The sequence below is a fragment of the Scomber scombrus genome, chromosome 2 (assembly GCF_963691925.1).
Source record: "Scomber scombrus chromosome 2, fScoSco1.1, whole genome shotgun sequence".
NCBI lineage: Eukaryota > Metazoa > Chordata > Actinopteri > Scombriformes > Scombridae > Scomber > Scomber scombrus.
The window spans coordinates 5,142,379-5,161,042 of NC_084971.1; the positions used below are offsets into that span (position 1 = coordinate 5,142,379).

The 18,664-nt window shown below is 38.6% G+C and overlaps 3 protein-coding genes across 3 annotated transcripts in view; 1 reads left to right on the forward strand and 2 right to left on the reverse strand.

Annotated features, from left to right (window-relative positions):
- Positions 1–423: 423 nt before the first annotated feature.
- cwc25 (CWC25 spliceosome associated protein homolog) lies at positions 424–4,986 on the reverse strand. Its single transcript, XM_062431754.1, has 9 exons — positions 4,822–4,986; positions 3,687–3,859; positions 3,358–3,594; positions 3,198–3,267; positions 2,898–3,049; positions 2,041–2,113; positions 1,737–1,945; positions 1,031–1,198; positions 424–947 (listed from the first exon to the last, which is right to left on the reverse strand). The coding sequence occupies exons 1-9, from the start codon at positions 4,837–4,839 to the stop codon at positions 836–838; spliced, it is 1,212 nt and encodes a 403-aa protein (XP_062287738.1). The 5' UTR covers positions 4,840–4,986; the 3' UTR covers positions 424–835.
- Positions 877–18,664, forward strand: part of scrn2 (secernin 2) — a 34,563-nt gene continuing 16,775 nt past the window's right edge. Inside the window, exon 1 of the mRNA XM_062431735.1 lies at positions 877–962. The gene's annotated coding sequence lies outside the window, so the exon portion shown is untranslated. The remainder of the gene's footprint in view (positions 963–18,664) is intronic.
- Positions 8,794–9,720, reverse strand: sp6 (Sp6 transcription factor). The gene has a single exon (XM_062439994.1). It carries the CDS (start codon positions 9,718–9,720, stop codon positions 8,794–8,796), a length of 927 nt encoding a protein of 308 aa, XP_062295978.1.

Below are 18,664 nucleotides of genomic sequence, written 5' to 3' on the forward strand. Positions count from 1 at the left end.
ACTTGAATTTTTTTTTTTTTTTTTTAAGTTCAATAATTACTTCAATAAAAACTACTTTTTTATTATATGAGGTAAAACAGTTAGGCATTATAAGTTAAAGCTTCAAGCCTACTCCTCAGTCAATAATGTTTTTGATATACAGTACCAAGTACTGTAATCTGATATGATTTATGTATATAATGCATTATTTTGTAACAATGTCAAAATAAAGACAGACCAAATCAAATTTTAAACAGCTCTTAGGTGAGCTCTGTCAGGTTTGGCACAGGCAACAATGTAAGTTATTTATAAATATAATCTGGAACAGTTTTGGGTTTTTGTAAATATTTGGCCAAGTTTATGATTAATGTTTCATTGAGTATACCAGTGATGACAGAGTATGTTTGTTATAAAAAAGAGAAGAAAAGACAAATAAAGGGAGTTCTGGATATATTGTTTTATTCCAGTTCCTACTCACAAGAGTACACAAAGTAACAAATATAATACAAAAAACACTTGAGATAAAAGCATGTCCAATTATACTGGAGAAAAAAAAGCAAAAAAATATAGTTTACAAAGTTGAGATTGCATGAACCTTAAAGGGATACCAGCTTTCTAGAGAGTAATAACAGCAGATAAGCCATGATAGATCTGAAACACCACTGTGGATTCTGCTTTTCAAAATAAAAGCCATGTGTAGATGTGGTTCTCTTATTGAACTCAGACAGACTCCTACCACACCTTCCATCCCTCAGCCTCAGTACATTAAGAGACACAATTATATGTATGTGGATGGAGTACTCTTGCCTATTATTTGAATCAGTTCATAGGCTCTCTGTGGTTAATGTGTGTGTCTTCATCTCTTCATGAAGTTGTCCAGGGAGGCGGCCGTCCTCTGGATGGAGTGGATGTTCCTCTTCACTCTGTCCTCTAAGGAAGAACTAGCAGCACTCTCCAGCTTCATGTTACTGCAGGAGAAAAAGGTGAGTGTTACTAGGGCTGAAATAAAACATTTAACACCAGTGAGTGTCCGTGCCGCCCAGAGACTTACTGGATAAATCCGGCGTGGCGGTCGCGCTTGACATTTTGCTCCCGCTGCTTCTCCTGCTCGTCTTGCCTCTTGTATCTTCTCACGTTGTTCTCTCTGTCCTCCTCCCTCTGCTTGGCCTGGTCCATCATGTCCAGCCTTTTTTGCTCCAGCTCCTCTGCAGAGAGCTTCCTACAGAGAAAAAAACATGGGAAAATGAGTGGAATTGATTGAGTATTGGTGGTGGCGAAGACAATCCTCTGAATTACTGCAGATTAGTATTCAAACAGCATTTTCTCTTGACCTTAACTGAAAAACTCTGACTCATAAAGTGATTAAATTTGCTTAAAATTTGAAAACTTGCACATATAGCTACAATAAAAGGTCATTTGCAATATCGATCAATGTGCAAATTATTTTCTATATTGAGTGGTTGATTGTTTGTTCTGTAAAATGCCAGAAATTAGTGCAAATGCTGATTTCCCAAAATCTAAGGTGAGACCTTAAAATAGCTCATTTTAACCAGCCATCATCCAAAACTTGATATAAAAGCACAGATAAGCACATTCTCACATTTAAGAAGCTGTAACCAGAGAATTTTGTGCTTAAAAAGTATTTAAAGTGTTATCAATTATGAAATAGTTGCAGATTAAGATTTTGACTTTTAATCATGTAATTGTTTCAACTACAAAAAGTTGAGATAGGCAATATTAAATAAATATCAATTTACTTGGACACGTAGTTCCTCTGTCTGTGGTAATTCTGTCTCTGTGGGCTGGGAGCTCTGGGCTGGACCTTCCTGTCATTTCTGTGTGAGGAAGAGGAGGAGGAGGAGTGACTCTCCCTGTGGTTCCTGTGAGGCGATCGGGTGCGGCTCCTGTCGCGGCGCCCTGAGTGGTTGTTAGAAGCTGAGGACTGGTGCTGCCTGCCTGCAGGAAGCTGGGAGGGAGGACAGGGACAGATCAATAACTGATGTTGAGAATAGATCGTACTGTAATGTAATTTGTGTTTTTAGTATCAGGCTGCTCACTGACCTGTAGGCCGTAGCCTGGAACATGATGGTGATGAGATTTAGTGTCTGATGATGATTCGTATCGTGAATGTGACCTGGAAGAAAAAACAGACCAAAATGAACTGAGTTAATGATTACAAACTACTATTTTCTTAAAGGATCAATGCATAAGTTTGACACAATGCATTCGCTGTCTTTCTGCAGTATAACTTAGATGGTCTATAGAAAAAAATACTAATATAACAGTCTAATTGATTGAATGTAAAAAAAAAAAAAAATTTAAGTATAGATATTCCTGTATGAGAACTATTTTCTCACTCAATATGTGAAGAATTCAAAAGACGGACAGTAAAATTAGTTTCAGAGGGAAACATTTCAACATCACTCATGATTTGCTCAGTAGTCTTCATTCAAGTGTGGCTCTGGTCTAGCTCCATTGTTCTCTTGTTGACAGTCAATCTCGGATGAGAGGAATCTTGACCCTCTAGTAAGGTTGTAAGGTGGACAGTTAAAAGGTTTATATTTACAGTCCATCAATCTCATTGACAAGATATGGCAGAATGTATTTATTTATTTATAGATATTGCTCCAAGTGAAATTCATCCAGGTGTGGCTTAAGAAATATAACCATCACTATCAAATCCACAACATCTGTCCAGCTGCAGTGGGGTTTACTTCTTCTACTCAGGTGCTACACTAAATATCATAACAGCATAATCAGCTCTTTGACTCTTTGTTGCAGCTGAAAATGGAAGCGCACTGATAATGAGGGTGGTCAAGTGTGATGTGAGATATAGTTAGTAAGAAATGTCAGTCATTTATAGGTTTTAACAAAATGGTAAAACAGAAAATGACTTTGACATGTTGTGTTTGACGTACCTGTGTTTTTTATCGTCTTCATCCTCTGAGCTCGAACTCGTGCTCCTCCTCTTGTGCTTCTTCTCCTTTCTTCTCTCTTTGTCTCCTTTCTTCTCCTTCTTGTCCTTCTTCCTCTTCTTCTTCTTGTCTTTCTTGTCAAGATTCTGGCGCAGCTGTAAGAAAGCCAACCAATGTTTAACCATACATTTGAAAACTATTGACATTAGCTGTAAACTACTGATTTCGTGCCACTTATCTAACATGACTGCAGCTGACAAGTTTTAATAAATAGAGTGAAAACCATCAAAAGGGCACACTTACCATTTCTTTGATTTTCTTCATCTTCACTGGATTAGACAACACTTCTCTCTTCTTTGCTTCCTCGCGTTTCCTTCAGGGAACAAACAAAATATCAATAATCAATACGTGTAACTATTAAACATAATGTCAGTTCAAACCACAGCAAGGAAGATTTACTGACCTGATTTCAAACAGGGGGTCTTCCCTGATCTTGGCAGCCATGTCGAGGTTGGAGGCGGGGGTGGTCGGGTTGAAGATAGACCCGGGCAGGAGGCCGGTCTCCGCTGATGGACCGCTCTCGGGCTCCTCGTATTGTTCGGTGATCTGCTTGTCGATGGGACGTCCCATCAGATACTCGTCTCTGGACACCTGACCGGCAGGGCCCTGGTACATCCAGTCGAGGCGATCATCTTTTTTTCTGTCATTGAACAAAAAACACATTTTAGAACACGACTGAAAAACTGACTGTTTGTGTAAAGACGCTTCTTGATAATATCAGAGAGAACTAACTTGATGGCGCCCGTGACCTCTGCGTATTTTGTAATTTCTTCTCGAGCTCGTTCCTCTTTCAGCTCTTTCTGGAGCTCTTCGATCTTCTTACACTCGGCTTCATGTTTCTGCTCGGCTTTCCAGACGCGCTCTATGTTTTTCATAGTCTGGGGATGCCAGCTCTTCTTCAAGTTCTGTTAGAAGACAAGAGAAAACATTTAGTATGTTTACGCCGTACCTTTAATGTATAAATCAGTTTGACTTGAGTCATGGCAAACATTTAGCACATCCCACATAGGATTATAAGACACCAATATTCTACATCTTCCAGAAATATACATTCAAAGCACATACAGAAGAAAGTGGAAAAAGGATAGAAGTCCCAAATTAACTGTTTCAAGTAAAGAATTTTAACATATCTACAAATTATTTTGGTAAAGTCCTCAGTCTTTGACATCCACATAATCTATTTTATATCATACATAAAAATGACAGTAGAAATCAAAATAAAACTCATTTTATTTATTATTTAGACAGCATATTGGACGAATGTGCTTCTCTTACTGTCCGGTTTGTATAGTAAGAGGTTAAATACCAGATCTTAGTTGGACACATAGAGATCTTTGCCTTTTAGACAAATTATACACAATATAATTTAAACATATTCTGTATACCTGTCAATCAAAACCATTCAAGTAGGCAGAATGTATATATATATCACTATAAACATCACTTGTATGTTTCACTGCCTATGATCAAAGGATAACATCTGATGATAATAATAATAATAATTATTATAATAACGATTATGATTAACAACTATGAATACTGATTATTATTATTATCAGATATATTGATTGCAGAAATGAGTCTCTATGAAGCACTTTATGCTCAAATAAATCTCAACCATTAGTACTGACTTTCATATAACCGCTAACGTCTAGCATGTGAAGCTAACTACTCCTCATAGCTGTTAAAATAGGAGAAAAAAAAGTGACTGAAGTCGAAGTGAATGCTGCTGAACTGAACATTGGCTTGTAACAAGTCTGTAAATGTCTTAATTCATGTTGTAGCAGCTGGACTGACACAAATAAACAAACAAACATTTTTAATTGCCCATATTCTATACGGAGACTGGCATAGCTCTCATACTTACCAGGTCACCGCCCCCCATCTTGAAAAATTGGCTGTTTTAGTCCAACAAGAAATGGAAATGAAAAAGAACTGTTTGTTAAATGAAAAAGGTGAGACAACGAAACTTAAACGTTAGCTAGAGAGCTAGGAGAGAGTTCGAAGAGCTACCGACACTTGTTTGCGTGATGTGTTTGATGTACTTCCTGTTGTGTGTAATTCTCTTTCCGGTTCCAGCTCGTGGTGCATTCAAGAGCCGCTCGTAAGCTTCGTCATCGCACACCAAGTCACGCAGTCAATGATTTGAATCGGCTTAACGTTCGATCGGTTTTGCGCTTGGCTTTTAATGGTTTGGCTTTTATTTAGTTGTACAATTATATATTTTGTATATTTTTGCCATCAGGTTGTTGACACAGGTATGATGTTTATAGTGGTGGAAGAAGTATTTAAATCCTTTACTTAAGTAAAAGTGTCAATACAGCAATGTAACATGCTCCATTAAAAGTAAAAATTCTTCTTACTACAGCTTGATGTAGTTAAAGTGTTACAGTAAAAGTAGTGGTTTGGTCCCTCTGACTGATATATTATTATATATGACATCATTGGATTATAAATACTGAAGCATCAGTGTATAAGCAGCCTTGGGAGTACTGGTTTCATCTTTAACAATGTGTTGTATTTTAAAAGCTTGTTATATTATCCATTGTGTCAAATCTTCATCTGAAAAGTAACTAAAGCTGTCAAATAAATGTAGTGGTGTACAAAGTACGATATTGCCCTCTGAAATGTAGTGGAGTGGAATTATAAAGTAGCAACACATGGAAATATTCAAGTACAAGTACCTCAACATTGTAATTAAGTACAGAAGTTGAGTAAATGTACTTAATTACCATCACTAGATGTTTCTGCCTGTGTCATTCATGTACGTTTTCATTTGTGATTTTATATTTCAGACAAGCATCCTGCCCTGAGTGAAAGTTTATCATTTTGGGCTTGTGGTCCCTTAAGATTAAAGCATTACTGCCACTTTTATCATCATCACCATATCTCTTGAATAGGTAACTGTATGTGATATTTCTCTATTCTTTTTAACATTTAGCGACACATTAGATTTATTCTGGGAAACCTTGGATGGCCTTAAATTACTGCATTAAAAACACTAAACTCAATCATCACTGCAGATATAATAATCTAATCTTATTGTATAGAATGTCAGTTTTGTGGTGGAATCATCTACAGTGTAATATTTGATGTATTAATTGAATCAAATTGATTCCATATTACTGACAGCAACAATAATAATAAAAACAATAATGTTGTCTTAGGTTGTGAGTAGAATTGCAAGAATTGTTAGCACATATAAAGTAGTTTTCAATAAATAAAGGTTTGACATGGACACAGAATATAGTTTTTATTTAATAAAAGACAAATAATAGATTAAATACAAGTTATTACACCATGATATTTAACTTATCAAAAGTTTTAGAACTTATTTTATTACAGTCTCCACAACTAAAACATATACTACAGCAATCAATGAAAAAGGGTGTCCATCTTGTTCTACTGACCAACACAAAAGAAAACATCATAAGCCTATTTAATAATAATCTAATAACAGCCATACAATAATAATAATAATAGTCAATAGACAAACATTGACTACTGTTTAAGCACTGTCTTCCATTTCTTATCTTCTATACATAAATACAGCAATTGTGAGACTCCAAGAATGTAAGTTCCCTAATATGTAGAAATCTCAGCCTAATGTCTGTGATGGTTTACACACATCCTAAAGTGTTTTAAAACTCCTCAAACTGCTTGCTATAGAACTATTGATCATACAATATTGATTATGAAAGTTAACTATCCAAAACAAGTAACGTAAATAATGTTGTTCATATTTAAAATGAGAAAAAGTTTGTTCATTTGCATTTTGACCATTTTGACTGGACTGCCAACAGTGTTTCCTTTTTTTTTTTTTTTTTATGCAAATTTTTCAAATGTCATGTTTCAACAAGGTTATTTATGTGGGTTAGCTGCAGTTTCAGATACACCCACAGCTGTTAATAAAATGTGTTGAGAGATAAACCCTTCACACACTATTTGTTTTTCATTGAAACTTAAGCTTGATGTGACACGCATGTGGTTGTCTACCAGTCCAGATGATGATATTCGGGCGGATCCTTACGAAGCCACCTTTTGAGGTATTACTGGATAGTACAGATAGGTACAGTCTGAACCTGAATTTAAGGTCGGTTCCTTTAAGATTTCTGTCACACATTAAAGACACAAACATCCACCTCATCACATTGTGGCTCTGTTGGGTTTAATAGTATTAATAGATTTTTTTATTTATTTGGCCACTAGGGGGCAGTGGAACAAGCTGTAAACACAACGCTGACATGTTATCACCACATGCAGCACATTAGTTGCTAAATGTTCCACTATGTTCACCTGTCAGTCACTAACTCTGTGTGTCGGTGCTTGGCAGGTAGTGTAGTAGTAGTGTAATAGTTTCTCATCTGCTGGAAACAAGGGAGCAGTGGGACAGAACCAAAACAGAAGTATGTGGGCTTTGAGTTGCCAAAGCTCTGCACAGTCATATGAGAATTCTCTGTCTGTCACTGTGAGCAACCCTTTTCACATTACAGTCATTTGATCTTTTATTTTTTTTTAAACAATAAGAATATTAATAAGTGCAGATTTAAATCTTGGGACTGCATGGGCCACTGGATTAAATTACCTTCCCTGAATCATGATGTAATGAAGATACGCTATCCCACTGAAAGTTTCATTCAGCGCCAGCAGCCTTTAGTGTTGACAGGGTTGATCTGTGTAGTCGTGTTTATGTCAGATATGGTTGCTGGAATCAGCATGTCCTGACAGAAACCAGGATCTGTTTAACCAGGCAGAAGTTTCTCTCTCCGTGTCCGGCCTCGACTTCCTGTTCTTACCTGACGGGAGAGAAGGCCGCGCTGTCTGGCTGTTGTGATACTTCAACACGTAATGAGTTGTTGTTGGTTATTTTCACATTACTGTAGCATTTTTGCATCGATGTGTTCCATCTGAACCAGTGTTCACATTATCTGAATGTATGATCATTCTCTTCAATTAAGTGTTTTACCATCAAAACTGTTGTTTGCTGGTTTGGTTTTAGTGTCACCATCCTTTTTGGCACACCGTATTAATGTAGTAACAGTAGTTTTTTATTATATTATATTGTATTATATTATATTATATGATATTATATTATGTTATATTATATTGTATTATTGTCAGTATCACATTGACATCACACTGGCTCTTATTGTGGAGAATCACAGCACGCTGCCATGGTGCAGCATTACTGTCTCTTGTACTTTCATTACATAGGCTACCAACATACACACACCTACTTTTGTGGAATGAACTGTCACCCACCCAAATGGCTACTGACCATTTAAAATTAGAAAAATCGCAGTATTATATTCCAGTGTCTTGTCACAACTTGCACAGTAGGCTACACGTGTATGGTGACAGTCTGAAACCAAAAGAAAATATCACTTTGTCTCCATACTCCAAACATTTCCCCAACTCTTCCAATAACACATTGGATTAATTTCATTGTAAACAAGTTAACAAGCCACCTTCAGTTGAACTCATACCAGTCTCTTGGTCTACTGGTGATAGTAGCTCTAGCAGCAATGGAAGTCCAGCAACAAGCTGCAGCTTCAGCTCAGTTTCCTCCTAAGCCACCATTCACTTTTATTAGACAAATAGTGAAACTTTGATCCACTTTTTTACCTGTGTGCTATAACATTTATGTGATCACTGAGCCCAGTTGATAAACTCATAGATCCACAGAAGAACACTTTCTGTCCCATCCAGCCTTGAACGATTGTCCAAACCTTGTATTTCAATTTTAACCTTCTATTCTCTACGCTATTGTAAAACTATGACACCTCAGAAAGAGCAACAGATGGTAAACTGCAAAAGTATTCTTCTGAAAGTGATGAAATTAGCCTGACTGCCCTGTTACACTGGAGACTGAGGGGTCTGTCTCACATTTCAGCTTCAGCGGTGGCTCTGTGGTGTCGGATGCAGACACGTTTGAGGATGGCTGAGGTGGTGTGGGTGAATCGAAGCCTTTTTCCATCCTACCGTCTCCATTTACCCTCTCTTCCCCGTGTCCTGGTGGGGACTCATGTGTGCGCATGTGCTTGGCCAAGTGATCGTTGCGCATAAACACTCTTGGACATAACGCGCAGCTAAACTTCTTGGCGCCAGTGTGCGTCTGTAGGTGGCGCTGCAGTTCGTCAGAGCGTGTGAATCTCTTGCCGCAGAAGAGCCAGTTGCAGACAAACGGCCGGTCCCCGCTGTGCCAGCGTAGGTGGGCCTTCAGATGGGAGGTCTTGGCATAGGCTTTGCCGCAGCCAGGGATGTGGCAGTTGTGCATGTGCTTCCTCCGGCTGTCGTCAGTGCTCTGGCCCAGCTGTTCAGCATGGACGCAGTTAGGGCAGCGGCACACTGCCTGGCCGGCACCTCTGGAGGACGAGCGCCGCTGGGGCTTGGGTCGGGCTGAGACGGCACTCTCCTGAGGTTCCTCCAGGGAGAACGGTTCTTGCTGCAGCATTTCAGGGGCCAGCGGCTCCATCTTGAAGCCATCCTGGGGGAAGAGGTGAGACGAGTGCGAGGCCGGAGCGTGCTGAGCTGGAGGCAGGGAGCACAGCTGCGGGTCAGAGCCATAAGGCCCTAAAGAGGTCTGCAACCCCATGGAGCTTCCTGGACTCACTGAAGGCAAGCCGACACCTTGCCCTGTCTGGAGGTCTATCCAGCTCCCTGATTGGACATCCCTGTGGAGATCCCACCAGGAGGGGATGTTCATGTCTTCTGAGCTGCCACTAGGTGGTGCTGTCCGTAGCCAGGGCTCGTAAGGGTGGGCCATGTGAGCAGCTGTTGCAGGTGCAGGACTGTGGATGAGGTCAGCAGCTCAAAGTGTGGTTCACTATCTTTTGGGTAGCAGCGACAAGATTAACACATGGTGGGAAGGTGGTGCATAGAAAAAACCTGCAGAAAGAAAGAAAATACAAATAGTTATTTATTCAATATGGTATCAAGTTAGTTGAATTTTCTCAATGACTTCTCAGAATCACATACAATGACTTTAAAGTCTTGAGGTTATTTTTTGCAGTTTGAAAGGCTTTGGGTGACTAAGCCTCTGCTGATATGACGTTTCTGAACTTCAGATATGCCTAAATCCTCTTGTCTACAACATTTAAATAACCAGCCCCCCAGCACACCCCCTTCATCACCATGGATACTGCAGTTCTCACGCTGCGTGGCCGTGCAGCCAGGAAAGAGGGGGAGACAGACGTGTCCAGGCAGAAGCCTGCCACATGCATCCGCTGCCAGGTACTTCCCATGTAGGACAGTCAAAGACAAGCGCAAAGAAAACAACATCATCGGCCCTGTGCAAAGGCTGAGGCAGCAGCGGGGGGAGTTAAATGCTGCTGAGACAGGGGGAGGGAAGAGAGCGAAGAGGAGTGTTGACAGCAGAGCAGTTTGGTAAAGGAAGAAGTTCCAGGGAGGTATGGCTGCAGGCCAAACTCTATTTGTACGTCTCTGAGGTTTGTGGAGATGAAACCTGGCAGACAGAAGAACCTGTTTTTTATGAATCACACATGATTTACAACAACAGCCCCTCAGGCAAGTTACAAAAGGAGCCCCGTAAAACGCCCCGCCTCTTACACACTGGCAGCAGAAAGCATCAACAGTTGCAGACTGACGGCATTCAGAAGCCTGAGAATGGAAGTCCAACAATAACATGAGAACAATTATTTTTATGTATATAATCATGGGCACACGCTCCGAAATAGCATCCTGGCCCCCCCACACGCTCCAGGTATGTACCAGTCCTGCATCCCTCAACAGCGACAGCCAGACGTCCCACATAGAAGGAGAGGCTCCGGTTTCCAAAGGTTACATAAAGCTTGTTAAAGATCAACAAGTCTGTGGAAATTTATGACAAGAATCACCAGCCTGCACAACTTGTGCTTGGCTCCAAGCATGTCCTAGCCCCAAACAATCTTGTTGACTTCCACCACACCCCCATCCTCGAACATCTGCAATTATCTTTACAGCAGGAAACAGTAAAGCAGTCTGAAGCTATAGACGTTGGTATCTCGGTCGTGAGATCACTTGGTGTGATATCTTAACTGACATAGCAAACTGCATAAGGTCGCCCAGGAACAAGAGGTCAAGCTCCTGTGGACGACAAACGTCCTGTTTAACATCTAGATGCATGAGATGGAGGCAGTGCACACATGGTTCAGCACACAGGTGGTGTCACTCAGACTGACACTGAAGGATCCCCTCTTTACATCTCAATTTGTTGAGTCAATACAGCCAAACCTAGAGGATTACACTTCTTACTCAAGGGTTCAGTCAAACCCACTCAGAGAGATTCTACTTGCAATGAAATCGTAAAGCAATTAGTTTGGAATTCCCTAATGAAAGGTCTGGTGTTAAAGGTCAAGCTGATTTATTTCATGTCAGCCTGGAGCCAGAACTAGCGCTCAGTGCTCTGTAATTTTTTGGGAATGCGACTCAGACACACGGTGGATTGGTCCCCGCAACTCCGCTCTTACTGACATGACCGTAAACAAACGAAGACAGCAGCATCCTCCTCCATCCGCTAAAGTGCTGGGAGCATTCTGAGCTCCTAAGGGAAACAGCTGGCATGGGGGGCCTCAGGGGATGGGGGGACAGGAGCCTGGGAGGAGGAGGATGGTACAGAGCAATGACAGAGCTCTGGTCATAAAACCTGCCCGACCAAGACCCAACAAGGGCCCTAGTTTACAAGTCTGCCATAGGGAAGAGGCAAAGAGAGGGAGTAACGAGGAAGAAGATTGTTTTTAAAGAACATATTTTTGATAATATTTGTACAGTTTTTCTGTGTTTGAAAGGTTTTTATACCACTCTTGTTCCCTGCGCCTCATTTTAAATATCACTTCAACTTTGAAATTTGGTCTTTTACAAGGTTTAGGACTTTTAAAACTGTATTACAAAGTCTCCAGAGTAATTTATAGCTCAAATTTAAACATCAGTCCACCAGTCTCCTGCCTCATCTCTTCCCAGATGTAGAAAAACACGGTTCAAACATAAGCGCCGGCCGTCTGCCGACACTCCAAACAGAACAGTTTGGGTCAAATGGCATTTACAAGTAGTTTGTTTTAACCTGCTCGGAGAACGAGATGGGTGGAGTTGAACACACTACTTTTGGCAAGGGTCAGGTCACTTGTAAGAAGAGACACTTCTTTATCAGAATCAAAACTTTATGCTAGAAAATTGCTGCCATCACCACCAAAACTTTAAAGATGTTAAAACAAACACAAAGAACTGGTGTGAAGACCCAAATCTGACCCAAAACTTGTACAATAAATCAGATGCGTGCACTGATAATAATTTCATATTTGAATTGAACAAAATGCTGACTGTATTTTAACCTAAAATGTCATTTGCACACCTGAGGGAAGGATTAAGTTAGTGACGTGCATGGAGGGCTTATCTCTACTAATCTCTTGCTCTTTGCTTTAAATGTATGATTAAGTGCAGAGATACAGTCGTTTAGATATGAATGACAGCTTTACATCCTCAGTGATTTAAGAGTGTCTCTGTGACACTGACTGACGCACAACTGCGCAAAATGCGATCGCTGCTACATATTTGACGAAAATATAAACAGCAGGTGTCACAATGAGGGTTTTAAGAGCAATTTTTTTTCTGAGTGAACTGATAGTGTAACCAGAAATGTAGTTTTCAAAGCTGCCGTCGTCTAGCACAGTACTTTTACGTGTGAGTGTATTTTATGCCAAGTTCGACACTCCAGACTTTTCAGGAAAATGCGCATATGTCTCTAAAGCAGGCTGCAGTTTTATTTCTCCTCCTGCTAAAAGTCACAAGAGTAATTTTTTTAACGCTGTTTTTCATGCTTGTTCATGTTGTTCCAGTTTTTATGTTTTAATGAACCCTGAGATTTAATATCAACCATAAATATAGTGTTTCATATAACATCCAAATTACAAACCACTTGGTAGTATGTATATCATCAATTTAACTTACTATAAAATAGACATGTACAGGTTATGAAGACTTGCATTTAAAGTGTTGATCAATCATCACAAAAAGCCTTTTTTGTAATAAAAACCCCTTCTTTTCGCAAACTTAATGAATAAAAACAGTTGACTTTATGCTACCAAACAGTTTAGAATGACATACAAACACAAAACAAGTTATTGGATTTTATCAGGTTTTTTTTCACGTCACAAGTAGCCTATTTAAATCTAGTTCTTAATTTTGTCTATCTAATCTCTGAATGTACTGCAGTACTTTATGTAACTATTTTTTCATCTTTATATCAGTTAACTTTAAGCAATCAAGTAAGATATTCTTTTTTTTTTTATGATGACTGCTTGTTTTCTGTATTGAAACATGTACAGGCCCACTATCACATTGTTGCTGATAATATTAAATGAACACGAACAATGACATAAAATAATTACATTCATTTATCATTTTTTAATTGCATCAAGTGAAACATTATTTAGAGTATTAATGTAGTACAATTAATGTATAATTATTTTGTAAAATAAAGTAAAATACATCTTCCACACCAGCCTCACACAAACTGCCGGTTAAATTGAATGAAATGAACATTTTAATGTTATTGTACCTGAAAAATATGGACTTTAGTTTCTCATAATCGACACATATCCATGTTATACTCAGGCGGCTACTGCTGAACAATCTCAGCCTGCCTGAAACACCATCCTCCAAAAAATACAGAACTAGATTTAAAACTTTATTTAAAAAAATAAATTGCAATAGGTTATACTGCAGCTGTGGTCGCCTGTTTTTTGGGACAGTTGTGAATTTTTAACATCTGTCTTCTAGTGAAAGGAGTTTTAAGTGCTTATTTTGTGTTCAATGGTCTGTTTTATAGAGATTTAAACTTAAAGTTTCTTATTTTGCAACAATTGAGTAATATTTAATAACAGAAAAGTACAAATTAAATTTCAATCATTTTTAAAAACAGGATACAGACTTTAAGTTCCCTTTAACTGACTTGAAGCAAGGACGCAACAGTTTAATACCTATGTGACTATTATAGTAACTCTGAACAGTGTCAGTGAAGATTAAAATGAAGATTCCTTGATTGATACATACAACTGAAATGAGATTTGACCACTGCATTTGATCCATCCTATAACACTGGGAGCACTTGGCACCAACTCCCATTCTTCCTGCCAGTGCCAGTGATCGGGGGCAATAACAGGAATATTAACCCTTACATACATGTGTTAGATGGTGGGAGGAAACCCACACAAACACAGGGAGAACATACAATCTCCACACACACAGAGGTCCTGGGACGGCCGGGGCTCGAACTCACCACTGAGACATCGCACCATCAGCAACTCACACTACACAAACTTAGACACACTTAGAGTACATCGCAGTGACAGCAAATACAAATTCCCGAGTTACCTGTTCGTTCCTGGAGCTGCTGCTGTTATTTTCTTTATGGAATAAAGGCTCCTCTGTTGGACAAACTTTGGCTCAACTCAGCTTTCCTTCGTCGGAAAATGCGCACAGAAAAAATAATATCCTCATCATATTTCATCTGATTGTCTTCATCTGCAATATCGATGTTTTGGCGCACAGGTACGGTGCATTCTCAGTAGTGACAAACTTTATGATAGGCTGTGCGTCTTGAGTGCCTCCAGGCTCCGCCCTCTGCTGGTGTCTGTCTCCCCCTTTGAAGATGCGCCCTCCTCGGCTGGAGGTGAGGAAGAGGATCAGTGGGACGGTTCGACAGAGCCGCCGACAGAGCTGGAATCTGACTTGTACATTTACTTAAATAATGTATTTACTTACAACTTTCAGGTGCTCGTGCTTTACCTGAGTGGTCATGCCACCTAGATTCCCACTTCACCAGAATTTAGGGGGAAATATGACGTTTTTTATTCATCTGCGTTTAGTTGACTGCTCCTGATGGTTAGCAGTGGTGAAAGAAGTATTCACAACCTTTACTTATGTAAAAGTACCAATACAAATGTAATGTAATGTAAAAAGACTCCATTACAAGTAAAAGTCCTTAATAAAAAAAAATCTTACTTAATCAAAAGTACATACGTGTTGGCTAGTTAAATTATTAAAGTAAAAGTAGTTGTTGTTTTGTCCCCTTGACTGATATTTTTATATGATATAATTTAGATGACATTATTATTTCTGATGCATCAATGTGCTGTATTTTCCTGTTGTAGCTGCAGGAGGTGGAGCTAGTTTGAATTACTTTATACACAGTTTCATATACAGTATTTCACATAGGCCTACTAGTTTAGTCCAGTGGTTCCCAACCTAGAGGTTGGGTTCCTCCAAAGGGTCAGCAGATAAATGTGAGAGTTGGTGAGATGATTAATGGGAGAGGAAAGAAGAAAAAACTAAGTTCTGATACACAAATGTGTTTTCAGTGTTTGGACTTTTTCTCTAATCTTTGATTTTTGCTGAAACATTGAATCATTTGAACATTTATTGAAATGAAACCATGTGAGAAGTTTAGAGGGAAAATTGCTATTTGGTGGAGCTGTTAACAACTCATAGATATCTGAGATGTGAGCCTGACTACACACTGCTTTTTGTAAGATGTCAAAGACAAAAAGGTTGGAAACCACTGGTTTCATCTTTAACAATGTGTTGTATTTTAAAAGCGTGTTATATTATCCATTGTGTCAAATCTTCATCTGAAAAGTAACTAAATAAATGTAGTGGAGTAGAAAGTACAATATTTCCCTCTGAGATGTAGTGGAGTGGAAGTATAAAGTAGCATCACATGGAAATACTCAAGTAAAGTAAAAGGACCTCAGAATTATAATGAAGTACAGAACTTTAGTAACTTTCCACCACTGCTAGTTAGTTTACCAGCATTTTTAACACCAAGCACATAATGAGCTTGTAGAATATGACACACTATAACTGATTAAACTAACTAACAACTGGCTATAAAAAGTAGTTAAATGACTCCACCTTGAACAGCTAAAATAGTCAAATGCCACTTACACACGAATGCATTAATAATAATTTAGTAGGTTAATATTTAACACTTATATGGGTCATACATCTGCATTCAGAATTTCTACTTTGATACATTTTGCTGATAATATTTGTGCACTTTTACGTAACATTTTCAATGTAGAACTTACTTGTAATTGAGTGTATTTACAGTGTTATCTCATCACTCCAACTGCGTCTATGCACAATATATAATATGAACAATATAAAAGTCTAACAACAAAATGATCCACAAAACAAATCTTAGTCTGACTGTGAGCAAAATCACCTCTGGGATCATGACATGTAGAGTTGAGGACTCTTTTAATTTTTTATTCTGTCATTTATTTTTTAACTTTTATTTAAAACTCGAGGGGATCAGGGGATCCAGATAAATTGCATAAAGATTTAGCAAGTTAATACAAATATTAGATATCACAACTTTCCAGTCATTGACCTTTGACCAAAAATATTAAATGTTTAATGTCGCTAGTTTTTTCAGGGCTTTCACAGCCCTCTATCCAATGAGGAAGACAGCCACATTACAACATTTTTTCAAATAATAAGTTCTTCCTTGTAGCATGTTCTTCCTTGTTCCTAATTATAAGGAAAACATATTTAGCTTATGAAACTAATGATACAATATAAACTTCATTTCTAAAACACTATTCTTTCAAAACTTTAACACTTTAATACCTAAGATAAAGAAAACTAATTCATCATGAACTCTCATGTCACACTGTGTCAGTTACACAATCTCTTATGTGTCCATGTAGATACACTTTTACACAGCATACAGCACTGGTGTTGCAGCCTGGACAGTGTAGTGACTGCAGCCTGTGAATCAGATAGTTGAGACCTGGAAATCCTTTGATTGCGGACACTCCTCAGAGGTGGTTTGGCTCGGGCCAAAACACAGTCACAATACACAAATCTGAAGATCTTACTTGGCAGAAAGCAGCCACTTGTGTGTGCACCAGTTCTGCCTATCAAACGATCTGGACCCTTTAGGGAAAGCATGTGTAATCCATATCAGAAGAAACAAAAACCTCCAGTTACACGGTGTTTAATATGTCAGTCTAACTGCTACAAAAGTCTTAAAGTAGGTGCCAAGTGTTGAATTTCTTCCAGCCTGTGAGTCTTGTAATTGGACAGAGTTTAATGGATTGCAGTGGCTTTGAATGTGCATCACACATTTAACAGTTTTTCAACATCTCTTCCTTTGAGGCCTTTTTAAAAAAAAATCTTTTTTAAAATTTTGTCTCCTCTCTGAGTTAATTCCTTTCCTGTCACAGCATGTTGGTGGAGTAGCTTCAAATCAACTGCCAAATACAGACCACAGACAGGCCGGTGGGAAGTGACTTCCTACCCTCTCTGCTCCTCTTTCTCTGAAGCAGCACTCTAGAAGTGCTGAGTTTGAGCTGAGTACATGACGCTGATATAATGGAACCACAGGGCGATCAGCAAATATACACAAAGTCCTGATTCAGCATGCGCCTTGATAGAGATACACACCTTCAAGCTGTACTAATCAGGCCAAGACGTTTCATGAAATGAGCACATTTCATGAAACAGACATCTTTCTGAGACTTTAGCATTAGAAGTATTTGATTTTAAACTAACTGCAAACAGTGTAGATATACACAGATAGAAAACCTACTTTGACTAATTTGTTGCGAGCAAAAGCAAAACTTAGATAAAATTGAAATTAGTATAATACCTCAACACCTTCTCAGTGTAATGTACTGGTACACATACTGTAGAGGAGATCAGGCCACTGAACTGAAGACCACACACCACGTCTAAATGGTGTTTACTGAAGTCTTTAAATAGTCAAGCATATTTCCTCATGAATACAATGCAGCACAATCAAAAAGAGACTGCTTAATAACATTTAATTACAGTGTAATTTCAGCTGGGGGCTTACAAATTCTCCTAATGATTTAAATGTGTTTAGATAGCTTGTTTGACAGTTTTTATTTCTGTCACTGCTTACATATTTTTTTTGTATCTGACTTTGTGCTGTGTGTATGGAAATGTTTGTGGTTCCTTCATGTAAAAGGAGGATTTTTTTTAAAGTACTGACATTTACTCTTGTCATTAATCTTGCAAAATCCCTGTGAAGTTTACTGCGGTGAAGTAAGCGATCTATTTATGTTACTGAGGCACCTTTGACCTTTACGCGTTAGCGCTGTTGTAGTCTCCAGACCGAAGCCATTCACCACATATAGGTCAACTCTCACTATAGCCTACTGGAGAGCATGCTCCATGTTCTAATGTCAACAGTTGCTCTCTTGGCATGTAGTATAAAGCAATACACAGTCATACAGGGTGTGTACTTACCGACATCAATCACACTGCAAGTTTAAGCCATACTGCTAAATTAAAAATTGACAATTCAAATGTTAACTGAAATGTTTTGCCAAGGATTTACTACCTTTTTTTTCTTGAGGTTTGTGTGAGCTGCCGCAGCTCGAGAATGATACTCCACCCTGAACTTTTTATATTCAGCAACAATCAACACAAGATTCATAAAATCTAAATACAGTGTACAGTTTTTCACAGATTGTACATTTTACTGTTTGAATTTCAATTGAATTTGTGAATTTGTACTTGACAAATTTAAAAAGGATTAGTTAATGATAAATGAACAATCTCCATACAATTCCAAGCAAATTCTATCTTTTAGGAATGAAAACTGCACTTGAAAAAACAAGTTTCAAACTGCTGTTTCCAGGCTCAAGAATTAATATTTGTGTTCATTATATTCATAGAAATAG